Genomic DNA, 19,005 nt, shown 5'->3' with positions numbered 1-19,005 from the left:
AGAAATAAATAACTTAAAAGATTTTGCTTAGGTTTTTGAATGCTCATACCCTAAACACTTCTACAGGTATCAGAGTTATAATTTAATTATTCTGTTTTCTTAAAATTTTATGGCCATTTTTGACACAAAGGGTATATTTTTTTCCCAAAATTAGCTAGGTAATGCACTCTGTTAGGCATAGTGTTAGTCTGTTTTGTATTTATTTAATTACTTGACTGTTCTTGTTTTTGTATGTAAAACTAAAAGTTTTCACAACCATTTTTAATCTGTACATAATTCTACTTTTGCAATAACATACATTTATATTTAAACTTTTATATTTTAACATGTATTTATTTAACACATTTTTATGTATTTTATTGTATAAATTAAGGAGATCATCATTTCAAGTTCTATTTAGAGTGCTTACTTATGTTTGAAAGTAAACGATTGGATATTAACCATAAATATGAATGATAAGCTTTTTTGTTTATTTTTTGTTGTGTTAATCAGAATGAGATCTGAAATGATGTATTCTTTAATCATGCATCATTTTAGAGGTGCCATAAATGATGTTACAATAACCATTTAGCTGTTTAGGCTTCCCAAAACCTAAGCTGAAGCCATATGGCACATTTTGGCTGAATATGAAGGTTGAACCAACCTTTAATACATTTGTAATATGATAAATCAATTAGTTGTATAATTAAAACATTTTAAGTCATATAGTTATGTAGGTATTGTTGATTTAATGAGAACATAGGCTATCTAACTAGAATGCATATAGTTTATTATATTTTATTATATAGTTCATGTGTCCTCATAGAGTAAGTCAGTATTTTCTGTTTATAGTAAAGTAAAAATTCTCCTAGAGGCTGCGAGGAGGTATAGGGCTTAAATTATAGTTAATCATTCATTCATGTGGAGGAGTTAAGATCCTGGAGGATTAGGGGGACCCTAAGCTTGCCTCATCTTTCAAGTACACTTGTAGTATCAAGCTAAGTAAATATCAAATCATTAATTAATTAATTAATATTTTAAATTTATTTTTTTAAAGATTTTATTTATTTATTTGACAGACAGAGATCACAAGTAGGCAGAGAGCCAGGCAGAGAGAGAGGAGGAAGCAGGCTCCCTGCTGCACAGAGAGCCCGATGCAGGGCTCGATCCCAGGACCCCGGGACCATGACCCGAGCCGAAGGCAGAGGCTTTAACTCACTGAGCCACCCAGGCGCCCCTCAAATCATTAATTTAAACACCCAAGAAACCAGTTTGAGGACCGAGAGAGCAAGCTGCACAACTAGGGTAGAGAAACAGCTGCATCGTGTTACTTAGAAGCTGCAGAGAGTTGATTTGGGAGAGAAAAGAACTGTAGGAGGAGAGGAAGCCCTGATTATGGAGAGAGAAGAGAGGAGAGACAGACGGGGAGAGAGAGAGAAGCAGTGTACAGGGGATTGCACTAGAAAAACTTCCCCAAAACTACTGACTGGGAAAAGGAGAGGAACTGAGTTATTGCAAGTTATTATAAGCAGTGGATCACAAAGTCTGAATGAAGTTCTAGAAGGCCTTGCTATTGCCACATTCATGCATGGTAGACTTAGTCGTGCTCCAGTGGGGAAGGAGAACAGAGACCTGGGAGTAGGCATCGTGGTCTGAGGATCCTCTGGGTCACACAGGGAAAAACACTTCCCCCTCTTGGAGTACATTTGGGAATGGGAGCACCACCTGTCCGGGGACAAAAGCACTGGTGGTGCCAGTGTTTCTGCCTTGTTTCCTAGCATAGGAATAAAGACACTGGCTGAGGGCCATAAACCTTGGTGCTGGCTTTTTGTTGCACTTTGCCATAAACTCTGAACTGCTGCCTGTTTCTGCGACTGCTTTTGTGGGACAAAACAGCAAACAGCAAAAAGAATGGCAAGACCCTCCCCCAGAGGATCAGTGTGGGTCCCTAAAACTTGGACTTTTGAAACCCAGCCACATTCCTGAGATATAACACAAGTGTCCTGTGCCCCCTGGCAGGCAGACAGCTTGGACACAGGATAGAGTGAAGGCAAAAATCTGATGGAAACTGGGGACACAAGAAGGGTGACTGTTTGCTCTTCTGTGAGGGCTTCCTGAAGAGTGGCAGGGGTGAACTCACTCCCCTGCCCTGGTTTCAGGTACAAGAGAGAGGGCTGATGGCATTCCTCCCCCACTTCAGCACTGACATACTAAAATGAGCAAAACACCACCCAGTGGAGGCCTGCTTACACCAAACCCAGCTCCCATGCACCCTGGAGGTGCATCTTTACTAGGACAAGTTCACCTAAAGAATCAGTGCAGCAGGCCCCTCCCCCAGAATACCAGCACAAACCCCGCACAGCACCAAGTCTGCTGATCATAGAGTGCTTTGAAGCCTCAGCTCTAGGGAAAATAAGATCTAGCTGCCTTTTTTTTTTTTTTAAACCTTCTCTTAATAAAGCCATTCCTCTCAGGATCAGGACTATAAAAGGCTTTCCCAACAATCTCACACACACACACACACACACACACACACACACACACAAAATACAGTGACATGAAAAGAAGAAGGAAAGAAAGATACTAAATCACAAATGTAGACTTAGCAAACTCATCAGCTCCTTAAAGCATAGTAGTATTTGTATCATAGGCATCCCAGGAGAAAAGAGAAAAGGGGGCAGAAGGCTTACCTGAACAAATTATAGCTGAAAACTTCTCGAATCTGAGGAAGGAAACATACATCAAAATCCAAGTAACATAGAGAACTCCCATTAAATTCAACAAAAGCTGACTGTCACCAAGGCATATTATAGTCAAATTCACAAAATACACAGACAAGGAAAGAATCCTGAAAGCAGTAAGGGAAAAAAGTCCTTAACCTACAAGGGACGACAGATCAGATTCACAGCAGATCTGTCCACAGAAATTTGACAGGCCAGAAGAGAGTGGCATGATATGTTCAACATGCTGAATGGGAAGAATATGCAGCCAAGACTACTTTATCCAGCAAGGTGTCATTCAGAATGGAAGGAGCAATAAAGAATTTCCTGACAAACAAAAACTAAATGCGTTTGTGACCACTAAACAAGCACTGTGAGAAATATTAAAGAGGACTTTGAGTGGGGCGAACAGAAAAGACCAAAAGCAAAAGCACTAGAAAGGCCCAGAAACTCCCACTTTAGAGGTAACGCAGTGGCATTAAATTCATATCTATCAGTAGTCACTCTGGGTGTTAACAGACTAAATGCTCCAATCAAAAGACATGGGGGGTGGTGCCTGGGTGGCTCAGTGGGTTAAAGCCTCTGCCTTCGGCTCAGGTCATGATCCCAGGGTCCTGGGATCGAGCCCCGCATCGGGCTCTCTGCTCGGCGGGAAGCCTGCTTCCTCCTCTCTCTCTCTGCCTGCCTCTCTGCCTACTTGTGATCTCTGTCTGTCAAATAAATAAATAAAATCTTAAAAAAAAAAAAAAGACATGGGGGATCAGAATGGATTAAAAAAAAAAAGACATATCTATATGCTGCAAGACACATCTATATGCTACCTATAAGAGACTCATTTTAGACCTAAAATCATCTCCAGATTGAAAGTGAGAGGATGGAGAACTATCTGTCATGCTAATGGATGTCAAAAGAAAATTGGAGTAGCTATACTTACATCAAACTAGATTTGAAACCAAAGACAGTAACAAGCAATGAAGAAGGGCACTAAATCATAATTTAGGGATCTGCCCACCAAGAAGAGCTAACAGTGCCCCCAACTTGGGAACACCCAAATATGTAAATCAGTTAATAATGAACATGAAGAAACTCATTGATAATAATGCAGTAGTAGGGGGCGTCTGGGTGACTCAGTGGGTTGAGCTGCTGCCTTCGGCTCAGGTCATGATCCCAGGTCCTGGGTTCGAGCCCCGCATCGGGCTTTCTGCTCAGCAGGGAGCCTGCTTCCTCCTCTCTCTCTGCCTGCCTCTCTGCTTACTTGTGATTTCTCTCTGTCAAATAAATAAATAAAATCTTTAAAAAAAAATGCAGTAGTAGTAGTAGGGGACTTTAATACCCCATTTATAGCAGTGGACAGATCTTTTAAGCAGAAAATCAACAAGGAAACAATGGCTTTGAATGACACACTGGACCAGATGGACTCAACAGATATATTCAGAACATTTCATCCTAAAGCAGCAGAATACACATTTTTTAAAAAAGATTTTATTTATTTTTTGAGAGAGTGCACGCACACAAGCAGGGGGAGAAGCAGACTCCCTATTGAGCTGGGAGCCCAACTCAGGACTTGATCCCAGCACCCTGGGATCATGACCTGAGCTGAAGGCATATGCTTAACAGACTGAGCCACCCAGGTGTCCAGAATACACATTCTTTTTGAGTGCACATGGGACATTCTCCAGAATAGATAATCTACTGAGTCACAAATCAGCCCTTAACAAGTACAAAAAGATTGAAATCATACCATGAATATTTTCAGATCACAACATTATGAAATTTGAATTCAACCACAAGAAACATTTTGGAAAGGCCACAAATAAATGGAGGTTAAAGAGCATTTTTAAGAATGATGAATGGGTTAACCAGGAAATGAAAGAAGAGTTTAAAAAAATACATGGATGCAAATACAAGTGAAAATACTCCAGTCCAAAACCTTTAGAATGCAGCAGAGGCAGTCCTAAGAGGGAAGTATATTGCAGTACAGGCCTACCTCAAGAAACAAGGAAAGGCTCAAATACACAAACTAACTTTACATCTAAAGGAGCTAGAAAAAAAAAAAAAAAAGCCAGCAAATAAAGCCTAAAGCCAGCAGAAGAAAGGAAATAATAATGATAAAAGTAGAAATAAATGCTATAGAAATAAACAAAAAAACCCAGTAGAACAGATCAGAGGAGCTAAGAGCTGGTTCTTTGAAAGAATTAATAAAATTGATAAACCCCTAGTCAGACTTACCACAAGGAAAAGAGAAAGGACCCAAATAAAATCGCAGGTGAGAGAGGAGCAATCACAGCCAACACTACAGAAATACAATTATAAGAGAATATTGTAAAAAATTATATGCCAACAATCTGGGCAATCTGAAATTCCTAGAAACATTCCTAGAAACATAAAAACTACCAAAACTGAAACAGGAAGAAATAGAAAATTAGAACAGACCCAATAACCAGCAAAGAAATTGAATCAGTAATCAAAAATGTTCCAATGAACAAAATTCCAGGGCCAGATGGCTTTCCCGGGGAATTCTACCAGACATTTAAGGAAGAGTTAATACCTTTTCTTCTCAAATTGTTCCAAAATGTACCAAATGGAAGGAAAGCTTCTAAACTCATTTTGCAAGGCCAGCATTACCTTGATTCCAAAACCAAAGACCCCCCTAAAAAGAGGAATTACAGACCAATATCATGGATGAACATGGATGCAAAAATTCTCAACAAGACAACACATCAAATCCAACAGACATTATAGAAGAATTCTTCACAATGATAAAGTGACATTCATGGGCTTCAGGATTGGTTCATTATTTGCAAATCAATCAACATAATCTACCATGTTAATAAAAGAAAGGATAAGAACCATATGATCCCCTCAATAGATGCAGAAAAAGTATTTGCAAAATGGAGCATCCATTCTTGATAAAAACCCTCAAAAAAGTAGGTATAGATGGAACATATGTCAGTGTTGTAAAGGCCATATATGAAAGACCCACGGCTATTATCATCCTCAGTGGGGAAAAACTGAGAGCTTTTCTTCTGTGGTAAGGAACAAAACATGGATGACTGCCCTAACCATTACTATTTAGCGTGGTACTGGAAGTCTTAACCTCAGCGATCAGACAAGAAGAAGAAAAGGCATCCAAATCAGCAAGTAAGAAGTCAAACTTTCACTATTTGCAGCTGACATATTACACTATGTAGAAAACCCAAAGATTCCACCAAAGATGTGAGTTTAGCAAAGTTGCAGGATATAAAATCAAGGTACAGAAATCTGTTGCACTTCTATACACTGATAATGAAGCAGCAGGAAATCAAGGAATTGATCCCATTTACAGTTGTACTAAAACCCATAAGATACCTAGGAAGAAATCTAACCAAAGAGGAAAAAGATCTGTACTCTGAAAACTGTAGAACACTTATGATAGAGAAATTGAAGAGGACATAACAAAATGGGAAATCATTCCATGCCCATGGATAGGAAGAATAAATATTGTGAAAATGTCTATTCTGCCCAAAGCAATCTACACATATAATGAATGCATTCCCTACCAAATTACCACTAGCATTTTCACAAAGCTAGAAGAAACAATCCTAAAATTCGTGTGGAACTACAAAAGACATTTAATAGCCAAAAGTCATCCTGAAAAAGAAAACCAAAGCTGCAGCCATCACAATTCCGGTTGTCAAGCTATATTACAAAGCTGTAATCATCAAGACAGTATGGTACTGGCACAAAAATAGACACTTAGATGAGTGGAACAGAATAGAGAATCCCAAAATGGACCCACAACTGTATGGCCAACTAATCTTCAACAAGGCAAGAACATATCCAAAGGAAAAAAGATAGTCTCTTCAATAAATGGTGCCAGGAAAATTGGACAGCCAGCCACATGCAGAAGAATGAAACTGGACCACTTTCACCATACAGAAAAATAAATTCAAAATGGATGAAAGACCACAGTGTGAGACAGGAAACCTTCAAAATCCTACAGGAGAGCACAGGCAGAAACCGATTTTAACCTGGGGCATAGCAACTTCTTTTTTTTTTTTTTTTTAATCATTTTTAAAAATTTATTTTCAGCATAACAGTATTCATTGTTTTTGTACCACACCCAATGCTCCATGCGGTCCGTGCCCTCTCTAATACTCACCACCTGGTTCCCCCAACCTCCCACCCCCCCACCTCTTCAAACCCTTCAGATTGTTTTTCAGAATCCATAGTCTCTCATTGTTCACCTCCCCTTCCAATTTCCCCCAAATGCCTTCTCCTAACTCCCCATGTCCTCCATGCTATTTGTTATGCTCCACAAATAAGTGAAACCCTATGATAATTGACTCTCTCTGCTTGACTTATTTCACTCAGCATAATCTCTTCGAGTCCCGTTCATGTTGCTACAAAACTTGGGTATTCATCCTTTCTGATGGAGGAATAATACTCCATAGTGTATATGGACCACATATTCCTTATCCATTCTTCCGTTGAAGGGCATCTTGGTTCTTTCCACAGTTTGGCGACCGTGGCCATTGCTTCTATAAACATTGGGGTACAGATGGCCCTTCTTTTCACTACATCTGTATCTTGGGGTAAATACCCAGTAGTGCAATTGCAGGGTCATAGGGAAGTTCTATTTTTAATTTCTTGAGGAATCTCCACACTGTTCTCCAAAGAGGCTGCACCAACTTGCATTCCCACCAACAGTGTAAGAGGGTTCCCCTTTCTCCACATCCCCTCCAACACATGTTGTTTCCTATGTTGCTAATTTTGGCCATTCTGAGTGGTGTAAGGTGGTATCTCAATGTGGTTTTAATTTGAATCTCCCTGATGGCTAGTGATGATGAACATTTTTTCATGTGTCTGATAGCCATTTGTATGTCTTCATTGGAGAATTGTCTGTTCATATCTTCTGCCCATTTTTTGATATGATTATCTGTTTTGTGTGTGTTGAGTTTGAGGAGTTCTTTATAGATACTGGATATCAATCTTTTGTCTGTACTGTCATTTGCAAATATCTTCTCCCATTCCGTGGGTTGCCTCTTTGTTTTCTTGACTGTTTCCTTTGCTGTGCAGAAGCTTTTGATTTTGATGAAGTCCCAAAAGTTTATTTTGGCTTTTGTTTCCTTTGCCTTTGGAGACATATCTTGAAAGAAGTTGCTGTGGCTGATATCGAAGAGATTACTGCCTATGTTCTCCTCTAGGATTCTGATGGATTTTTGTCTCACGTTGAGGTCTTTTATCCATTTTGAGTTTATCTTTGTGTATGGTGTAAGAGAATGGTCGAGTTTCATTCTTCTACATATAGCTGTCCAGTTTTCCCAGCACCATTTATTGAAGAGACTGTCTTTTTCCACTGTATATTTTTTCCTGTTTTGTCCAAGATTAACTGACCATAGAGTTGAGGGTCCATATCTGGGCTCTCTACTCTGTTCCACTGGTCTATGTGTCTGTTTTTATGCCAGTACCATGCTGTCTTGGTGATCACAGCTTTGTAGTAAAGCTTGAAATCAGGTAACGTGATGCCCCCAGTTTTTTTTTTTGTTTTTCAACATTTCCTTAGCGATTCGGGGTCTTTTCTGGTTCCATACAAATTTTTGGATTATTTGCTCCAGCTCTTTGAAGAATACCAGTGGAATTTTGATTGGAATGGCATTAAAAGTATAGATTGCTCTAGGCAGTACAGACATTTTAACAATGTTTATTCTTCTGATCCAAGAGCATGGAATGGTCTTCCATCTTTTTGTGTCTTAGACCCAGAAAAACCAGGCATAGCAACTTCTTATTAGACATGTTGCTGGTGGCGAAGGAAACAAGCAGAAATGAACTATTGGGACTTCATCAAGATAAAAAGCTTCTGCTCAGCAAAGGAAACAATCAACAAAACTAAAAGGCAGCCTATGGAATGGGAAAAGATACTGATATATGACATTGACACATGACATATCTGATAAAGTGTTATTATCCAAAATCTATAAGTAACTTACAAACCCAATGCCCAAAAACCAAATAATCCAATTAAGAAATGGGCAGAAGACATGAATAGATATTTTCCTTAAAAACATATGCAGATGGTCAATAGGCATACGTAAAGGTGCTTAGCATTATCCATCATCAGGGAGATACAAATCAAAACCACAGTGATACACCACCTCATACCAGTCAGAATGGCTAAAATTAACAACTCAGGAAAAAACAGATGCTGGTGAAGATGCAGAAGAAGGGGAATTCTTTTGCACTGTTGGTGGGAATGCAAACTAGTGCAGCCACTCTGGAAAACAGTATGGAGGTTCCTCAAAAAGGTAAAAATAGAACCACCCTGCAATCCAGCAATTGCACTGCTAGATATTCACCCAAATGATTTAAGAAAACAAACAAACAAAAAAAACAAAAACAGATTGAAAGGGGTATATGCACCCCAGTGTTTATGTAGCATTATCAGCAATAGCCAAATTATGGAAAAAGCCCAAATATCCAAGTGATGAATGGATTAAGAAGAGGTGGTACACACATACACACACAGACTCACACACACACAATGGAATATTACTCACCTATCAAAAAGATGAAATCTTGCCACTTGCAATGATGTGAAGGGTGCTAGAGTGTATTATGCTAAGTGAAACAAGACAGAGAAAGACAGATACCATATGATTTCACTCATGTGGAATTTAGGAAACGAAACAGATGAACGTATGGGAAAGGGGGAATAAAAGAGCAAGGGAAATAAACCATAAGAGACTCTTAAATTTAGAGAAAAAACTAAGATTGATGGACGGTTTTGGGTAGGGGTTAAATGGGTGATGGGTATTAGGGAAGGTCAGTTGTTAGGATAAGAACTGGGTGTTAGGGACACCTGGGTGGCTCAGTTGGTTAAGCGGCTGCCTTCGGCTCAGGTCATGATCCCAGCGTCCTGGGATCGAGTCCCACATCGGGCTCCTTGCTCGGCGGGGAGCCTGCTTCTCCCTCTGCCTCTGCCTGCCTCTCTGTCTGCCTGTGCTCGGTCACTCTCTCTCCCTCTGTCTCTGACAAATAAATAAATAAAATCTTAAAAAAGAAAAAAAAAAAGAACTGGGTGTTACCTATAAGTGATGAATCACTAAATTTTGTTCCTCAAACCAGTATTTCACTGTATGTTAACAAACTAGAATTCAAATAAAAATTTGGGAAATTTCATTCATTCATGAAATATTAAATACCCATAATTGGTCTAAAATCTTGCAGACACACAGAAATGTACATATAGTCCACATTCTCACCAAGCTTGCAATCAAATAGGGGACTTTGCCATTAAATAAGTAATTAATTGTAAATGTGGTTAATGTTAAGATAATGAGGTTTCTGTGAGAGGATGTGGGAGATCTAGAAAAGGTATGTGATAATAAATGGAAAGATGGTGGGCAGTGGGATGAAAGCATTTTTGCAGGGGAGAGTGACATCCATGAACACTGGCTACAGCAAGGAAAAGGGTTTGGGGGAGATAAAAGGTAGAGTTAGGGGGCGCCTGGGTGGCTCAATGGGTTAAAGCCTCTGTTTTTTTTTTTTTTTTTTTTTTTTTTTTTTTTAAATGATTTACTCTATATGTGTTCTGGAGATTTGGAATGAAAGAAATGCCATATTTTGACCAAGAGCACTATTATCTACAGAAAGCAAGGATAGGATGTTTCAGCATCGGAAATTCACCACATTACCAAAGAGGAAAAGTTACATAATCATCTCAGTAGATGCTAAACACATTTGATAAAATTTAATACCTTCTTTTTAGAAGTTGAGGCAGAAAAACACACTTGATTTATTTTCTTTGCCATTCTCAATGTAGCTTTCATGTGTGTATATGCATATGTATCACAAACTCAGTGCAAAGTAATTGAAAAATGCATTTAAAATCATCTGAACTACTGAGATTATGCATATATATTTTCTCAGAATCTCTTTGTAGTTTGTTGATGATTTTATTACATTTTTGCCATGTCATTACATCTTTTTCTCCAAAGGCATATGGTATGGAGCAATTACATTTTAGCCATTTAAATATGTTGGGACATTGAAGTTATGCACATCCTAAATTATTTCTTTGAAGATATTCCTTAAGATAGAGTTAAATATTTTGGGCAATGGGTACATGGAAGTTTTTTCTCTGTATTGTGAATTTGTCCTTCTGAAAGTTACTGTAGAAATGGTCTATGAGAGAGTTCATTTACATATGTGACATGTTAACAGAAAAAAATAATTGGAGAAAATTACATTAATTGTTGTATATAAGACATTCAAACCTTTCACCTTGTGTAGGTGCTTTTAAAAATGACTTTTATTTTTTTGATTCCTCAGAAAACCAGACAAACAAAACAATAGATACTTCTGTTAATAAGAAAGTAGCTGATAGCACATCACAGGTAAGATTTCTTCCTTCTATTTTAAAGTAAAATTGTAATTACAGTCCACAGGATAATGGATTTCCATCAATATTCTTTAATACAATGAAAATTATTCTACTTTAGTAATCATACTTCTCAGACCTAGAATTTCAATTTTTGTTTTTCAGTTTCTACTTTTGAGATTTCTTATACATTTGTTATTATTATATTTTCCTTTATTTCTTTAAATGTATTCTTAAAAGCTGTTTTGAAGACTTTGCTGAATTCAACATCTGGTTCCACTTGGGAGTCATTTTCTTTTGACTGTCTTTTGTCATTAGTTGGATTCTGCTTTACTGAGCTTTGCATGTTTGTCTAATAATTTTTGATAAATTTAAATTTTAGTATATTTTGAAAATTGGACCTTATAAATACGTTGCAGCAAGTGGATTCTTTTACATTCTTTAAGAATTTGTTAAGAGGGCTCCTGGGTGGCCCAGTGGGTTAAGCCTCTGCCTTTGGCTCAGGTCATGATCTCAGGTCCTGGGATGGAGCCCCTCATCGGGCTCTCTGCTCAGCAGGGAGCTTGCTTCCCCTCTCCCCTCTCTCTGCCTGCCTCTTTGCCTACTTGTGATCTCTGTCTGTCAAATAAATAAATAAAATCTTTAAAAAAAAAAAGAATTTGTTAAGAACTTTAATTTTTGGATTATAGGTTTTTGTGTGTGTTAAATCATTTCCTATGAAGTCATTATCATAGAAACATTCATAATTGTAAGATTTAGAATTACATCATTATCTTTGGATTAGACCTGAATTCTTTAATATCAAGGAATTATTTTCTTGAATTACGTAAAATTTGAATTTTGTAGTTGAAAACCTTAATCTTTTGGAGCTGATTTCAGTATAATATGTTATAAAGTAATTATGATTAACATTACACATTATATGTTATACCTGGTGTTAAGCTCTTTGTATGCATATTTGGATTCATCCTTATAACAGACCCCATATCCAGTGTGTGGAAATTTAGGATGTTATCTTTTAACATAAATTCACATTGCTAATATGAGCTAGAACTAAAAGATGCCCTCAGTCTTTTTGATTTAAAGATACTGGCTCTTTTGGTCTGTATTGTACTACTTCCTTTTTTGTTGCTATTATGTAGAATTTTAAATTACATTTCTAATGATTTGGGACAATGGGTTGATTAGGTTGGATGTCAGTTAATAGTGTAGCATACACCATATCTTATTATAGCATACCTTTTGTTAGGGGAGAAGATTATTTTATATAACCCAATTCTAGCTTTGAAGTTGCCTTTGGTGCTTTGGTGAATTAATACTGATAATTTGGTATAGCATTGATCAATATTTTAAATGCTGGAAAGTGGTGTTTATGTTTAATCACTTAACAGTGAAAGTACTTAGCTCTATGCAATGAGCAAATAAAAAAAAACTTCTAAAATTTCTTGTGAAAATTGTTCAAAATTCTTTTCTGTATGACAGATGTATAGCTCATGAGTATTTGGGGTCATTTGTCTGATAGACTCTTTTTTTCAAGGAAAGCCATTTAGTGTTCCAGATTGAACCAGGCTATTCATTATCCTTGTTGCCCCTTAGTATTATTAAATTTTTCCCTTACATCTGCCAGAGTTTCCTTTGCAAAATGCATAAGTTTTGTTTTTCAGAGTGGAAAAGCCACAGGCAGTGATTCAGGTGGTGTCATTGATCTCACAATGGATGATGAAGAGAGTGGAGCTTCACAAGGTACTTAATAAGTAATTGTACCAGTACCAAGGAATGTTTTGATAACATTTTTTCCTTTTAATCCAGTATAGTAACCATTGAAGACAGATCTCTGTAGCATTATGCTTGATGTATTTGTATCTATTTTAGAATAAAAGTTTTTTTTATATTATCCCATATACTGGTTACCTATTTTTGAGGGCTTTTTCTGAGATGCAAGCATTTATTCCATAGGCTGTCCTATACCTTCTTTGAGATTAGACACTCTATGTGTATCTTATTTTAATAACTGGATAATGTAAATAAGTAATACTCTATATTATCTAACAAAAGAACCTAAACAGTGATAAAGATCACTGATTAAAAAAAAATTCATCAATATATATATGCTTAGGAGAATGTCCTTGCTCTAGATAATGGATACATAGATGCATGTGAATATAGGAAATGAAATTATTCTGATTGACATGATATTGTATTGAGTTCAGTAATAGCATTCTCTCATGAAAAACAATGTAAAACTCTATTTCTATAAATGTGACTTAGAATATGTGATAGAATCAATGGTGAATTATTTAGGTCGTGATGTGATGTTTTAATGTGGTAAATGTTTTAACGTGGTAAACATGTAAATGTGGTAAATAGAAATAAATTGTTCACTTAGTGGTAAATGTGACTCAGTGGCAAGCAAATGTAAAATTGGCAAATGAAAGCAAAACCTGTATTTCTAGTTTTTGCCTATCAATAATAATCACAATGTCTCATTTTTAATTAATAGACCCTAAAAAGCTAAACCATACCCCTGTGTCAACCATGGGCTCTTCTCAGCCTGTGTCTCGACCATTGCAACCCATCCAGCCAGCACCACCTCTTCAGCCATCTGGGGTGCCAACAAGTGGACCATCTCAGACAACCATACATTTACTTCCCACAGGTAAACTTGCTGAATCATTGATTTGAAGCCTTTAGTTTTGCTCATGGTGAAATACGACTATGGAAGTAAGTAGAAAGATTAGGTAGAAAATTAAGGATAATTCTCTTTTTTTTAGAGGACAGTGCATCTTCTTGAACATAGTGTAACTTAGATTTGCTGACCTTCTTAAGTAGCAGCACTGACTGATACGGAGTGGTTATAAGGAAGAAAAATTACATATGTGTCATCTGCCACTATAAGCAGCAGAAATGAATATAGTTTCTCTTTAGGGGGGCGGCTGTAATGGTTCATTCTGATTATGACCACAAAGTAATAGTTGACTGATGAAGAAAGAAATTTTAAATGATCCTTAATGTGAACTAGTTTTAACTGACCTGACACTACCTTTGGAGATATGTACTAATATTTTACACACTGCTTCTCAAGAAGTTATAATTCCTTTATTTTCAAGATGTAGCCTAGATCTTCTGTTGGAAAGCCAATCAAGACCTTTTGTCTTTTTTTTTTAAGGTTTTATTTATTCATTTGAAAGAGAGAGATCACAAGTAGGCAGAGATGCAGGTGGAGAGGGGGAAGCAGGCTCCCTGCTGAGCAGAGAGCCCGATGTGGGCTCGATCCCAGGACCCTGAGATTATGACCTGAGCCAAAGGCAGAGGCTTAACCCCTGAGCCACCCAGGCGCCCTTGTCTTTTTTTTTTTTTTTTAAGATTTTTATTTATTTATTTATTAGAGAGCATGCAGGTGGGCCGAAGAGTGCAGGGGGAGGGTGGAAGAGGGGGATAGAATCTCAAGCAGACTGCGAAGAGTGAAACCCGACACGGAGCTCAGTCTCACAACCCTGAGATCATGACCTGAGCTGAAACCACGAGTTGGATACTCAACTGACTGAGCCACCCAGGAGCCCCAAGACAGTTTGTCTTTTTTTTTTTTTTTAAAAAGATTTTATTTATTTGACAGAGGGAGAGAGCACAGGCAAGGGGAACAGCAGAGGTAGACAGAGAGAGAAGCATGCCCCCTGCTGAGCAGGGAGCCAGATGTGGGGCTCTATCCCAGGATCCTGGTATCATGACCTGAGCCTAAGGCAGTTGCTTAACTGACTGAGCCACCCACGGTGCCCCTGTCTTTTTTTTTTTTTTTTTTTTTTTTTTTAATAAATAAAATAGCCCATCCTTAGAGATTTATCTTCGAAATTATGTGTGGACTTTTCTCATTAAGGAAAACATTGAGTTCACCTGGAATTGTATGTAGTGAAAGTTTAAGTCACCACTTTAGATAATTTAGAAGGAAATATCATTATACAGACCATGTGCAGGATAGATAACAAAATGGGGTAATAAAGAGATGAAGAGGTCGGCATTCCTCCTTCTGTACATTCTACCCCTTTCTAAATGTTCACATTCAAAGTTTAGATATGTAAAGAGTAAGTAAAGATGTTACTAAATAAGCCATTAGTAAAGAAACCTTTTTTTTTAAAGATTTTTATTTATTTATTTGACAGAGAGAGAGATCACAAGTAGGCAGTGAGGCAGTCAGAGAGAGAGAGGAGGAAGCAGGCTCCCCGCTGAGCAGAGAGCCCGATGCGGGCCTCGATCCCAGGACCCTGGGACCATGACCTGAGCCGAAGGCAGAGGCTTTAACCCACTGAGCCACCCAGGCGCCCAGTAAAGAAACCTTTTTATCTTTGTCATACCCAATGTTTACTTCCAGGTTTGTTTTATTTTGGAACCCAGTTTTCCATATGAAAGTAGATTTATTATTATTATTTATTATATAGTTAATATGTGGTAATGTGATGATAATTCAGAGTTATTAACAAGAAAATATTAACTTCTAAAATAATTATTGTAGTTCCATGCTGCCAGTGAACATTTAGGACTTTTTGATAAATATATATTAACATCACTCAAGGCATGAATGTTCTCTGAAACATAAATTAGGAGGAATGCTGGAGTAGAGAAGGAAGAATTCTATATTTTAATTGATGTTTTTTTGTTTTGAATTAAAAGATGGTTTGGTTCACCTAAAGAAAATGTCCATTACAATATAACCAGCCAGTTTCTTAAACTGTGAGAATACAGTTACTCCTGGATTTATGCCATCAGTAGAAGACCTGGAAGACCCCAAATCCCACTCTGCTAAGAATAATTAAACATTAAAGAGTAAAAATATGCTCTTTTAAGTCAATCCCTTAAGGTCATACTCTGAAGTCTTTATCTTCACATGTTTATCATCAAGTCAAACTAAAGAGTAGGGAGGGGACTAGACATGGTTGAGGTGCTTTTTTCTTCTGAAGTTTGTATTGTAAAAATAGTTAATATTAATTTTGGTTGGCTGTATCTCTTTCAAGATTACAAAAGGAGACTGTTGTATTTCTCTCTTTATTATAGTTAGATTTTATGCAAAATTAATTACCATTAGTATGTTAACATAACTGCATTTTAATGTTTTTCTGCTTTTCATTAGCTCCCACCACCGTGAATGTAACACATCGTCCAGTAACTCAGGTGACCACAAGACTCCCTGTACCGAGAGCTCCTGCAAACCACCAAGTGGTTTATACAACTCTCCCAGCACCACCAGCTCAGGCTCCCCTTCGAGGAACTGTTATGCAAGCTCCTGCTGTTCGGCAGGTCAATCCCCCAAATAGTAAGAGACTTTTCTTCTTGTGTATGGCCTCACGTTCCATGTAGTCCTTCAGCATTTAGTGGGCTTATATTTACATTAGATTTAGCAAAAAATGCTAAATGCTTATATATATATATATATATATATATATATAAATTTATAATACATTTTAAAATGACTCTTAATAATTATAATCATTTATAATCATATATAAATTATTTGTAATATGATATATAATTATATATTAGTTATAAATATAATTATGATATATGTTATTTATAATTAATATAGATTAATTAATTTTTCTTCTTCTCTGAGAGAGTTAACCAGAAAAATTGGACGTGTATTATATGATTTGTGCTCCATGTGTCATCTTCAATTTAATTTTATTTATGGCCTGTATTATCACAATGCTGTATTTGATAATGGTATACACGCTCTTAAGAGATACCTTGCCTAATTAAAGTAGGAATGATTAATTGTGCCATAGCCCAGATAATGGAAATAATGATTAAGGATAGCCTCCAAGGAGAGAGAGAGCCTTAAAGGTGGGGAAGATGGCTGAGAAATAGAAGACAGGAACATGTTAATATATAATTAACATATATATAATTATACATATATATATAATTACACATATATATATAATTATATACATACATATATACAATTATATGTATATGTTATATTTATAATTATATAGATTATATTTAGTAGTAAAATCTATCAAACAGAAGTTTATATTAAAAGCATATGTAAAGTTTAAAGAAAACTAACAAAATGAACCACCTATGAAATCTCTACCAGTCTAAGAAGCAGAGCTGATATAGGCATGATCCTACAGGCCTACTGTATCCTTCATTGTATCCCTCTCCCTTTTCATCTGAGGTAACCATGGTCTTCACTTAATGCTTTTCTGTATGATTTTGCCACCAAATATCACCAAAAACACTTCGTTTTGCAAAATTTAATACCACGGGCAAAAATCTACCTGGTTAAAGAAACTGCGATTATTAGATGATGATTTCGAGGAGAAAATAAACTAAGCAGAGGCTCTAGTTCACAATATGGCTCAGTTTTTCTCAAGTTTAGAAGAGCATTTTCTAGGAAATCAGTCAGTAGGGTCATGAATGAGTTCTGGGTAACTGGGCTTATCGTAGTCAGCGTATAGGCCAGGAACTGAATATATGGCATTAATATGGTCCAGGCACTTTAAATTGTCTGTTTCTGTTGCCCTAACATATGTCAAAATAGTTTTCTGTTAAGTGAAATGAGTATCCTCAGCTATTGTGTGCGGCATGGAGAAAAAGTGAGAAACCTCATTAACACAAACCAAGGATAACATATAGTCGAGATATTTGTTCCTAGTTGAAAAGATGAGACAGCAGAGATTTTTTTTTTTTTTTTTTTTTTTTTTTTTAATTTGAGAGAGAGACACAGATAGCAAGAGAGGGCATACAGGTGGGGAGGAGAGGGAGGAGGCTCCTTAGTGAGCAGGGAGCCCAAGGTGGGGCTCTATCCCAGGACCCTGGAAGATGAACTGAGCTGAAGACAGACTCTTAACCGGCTGAGCCACCTGGTGCCCCAAGCAGAGCAATTTTCGAGGATAGCTTCAGTTTGTCTACGTTTAGTTACATTGCTCCATTCTGTCCTGTTTGATGTCTACCTGTGATAAACCACTGTGTTCTACTGTTCTAGGGTTTTTGGTTATAGTCCTCTTGGTAGAGGTTCCATTTATTTCTCTCCTGGCTGGATCTCCACTGTTTCTTTGATCTCATATTTTTCTCTTTCTTGATTTTCTTTCTCATAATTGGTGGCACACATCCTCCAAGGGCTTCTTGAGAAAGAGTTTATGGAAATACATTTTTTTTTTTGTTGCTCGTATAAAGGAAAATTTCTTTCTCCTCATGCTTATTATTTGGTTGAGTGTTATTGTTTTTCCTTCCAAATTTTAAAAATATCACTTTGCTGGCTTCAAGTGTTTAATCAGTGTTCTACCAAATTTAGAATAGAAGTTTAAGGTTTGTTTGTTTGTTTTAGAGAGGGAGAGAGATAGGGGGTGGGGCAGAGGGAGAGAAACTTAAGCACGCTCCATATTCAGTGCAGAAACCGATGCAGGGCTTGATCTCACAACCCTGAGAGCATGACCTGAGCTAAAATCAAGAGTCAGATGCTGAACTGACTGAGCCACACAGGTGTCCCTAGAATTCCAGTTTTATGCCTTAATTTTCTTTTGTAGGTGTCACTGTTCGAGTGCCTCAAGCAACTACATATGTTGTAAACAACGGACTAACCCTGGGATCAACAGGACCTCAGCTCACAGTGCATCACCGACCACCACAAGTGCATACTGTAAGTGTTGATGTTTGGATTTTCAAACTTTTCAACTGTAGAGCTGTCAAATATTATTGTAGTTAGCTTATCCTTCAGCCTAGTTATATCAAGAGGAAAGACAGGTCTTCTGTTTTTCCAACAGAAAGTTATGTAAGAAAATAGATCTTACCATTATGAACAAATGTTCTTAGGGATGGTAGTCCTCAGGGATCACTGAGGTTGCTTGTGGTGGTGTACAGAGTTTAGAAGAGTCCACAGCTAGGGCATGTAGAGTGAAAATAGACCATTTTTAACTCATGGTTACATTAAAAAGAGTATTTTTGAGTATTAAA

At 37.2% G+C, this 19,005-nt stretch overlaps 1 protein-coding gene across 6 annotated transcripts in view; it reads left to right on the top strand.

Annotated features, from left to right (window-relative positions):
* The window catches only part of ATF7IP (activating transcription factor 7 interacting protein), a 124,164-nt gene that overhangs the window by 97,019 nt on the left and 8,140 nt on the right, over positions 1-19,005 (top strand). For all 6 annotated transcript variants that reach the window (XM_047743092.1, XM_047743091.1, XM_047743089.1 and 3 more), the window contains exons 10-14: positions 11,010-11,074; positions 12,723-12,801; positions 13,559-13,714; positions 16,178-16,360; positions 18,579-18,691. In XM_047743092.1, coding sequence (XP_047599048.1) covers positions 11,010-11,074; positions 12,723-12,801; positions 13,559-13,714; positions 16,178-16,360; positions 18,579-18,691 — 596 coding nt within the window. The remainder of the gene's footprint in view (positions 1-11,009; positions 11,075-12,722; positions 12,802-13,558; positions 13,715-16,177; positions 16,361-18,578; positions 18,692-19,005) is intronic.

Source organism: Lutra lutra, chromosome 8 (genome assembly GCF_902655055.1).
Source record: "Lutra lutra chromosome 8, mLutLut1.2, whole genome shotgun sequence".
Classification (NCBI taxonomy): domain Eukaryota; kingdom Metazoa; phylum Chordata; class Mammalia; order Carnivora; family Mustelidae; genus Lutra; species Lutra lutra.
The sequence above is the reverse complement of the archived record's forward strand: the minus strand, read 5'-3'. Positions and strand labels throughout refer to the sequence as shown.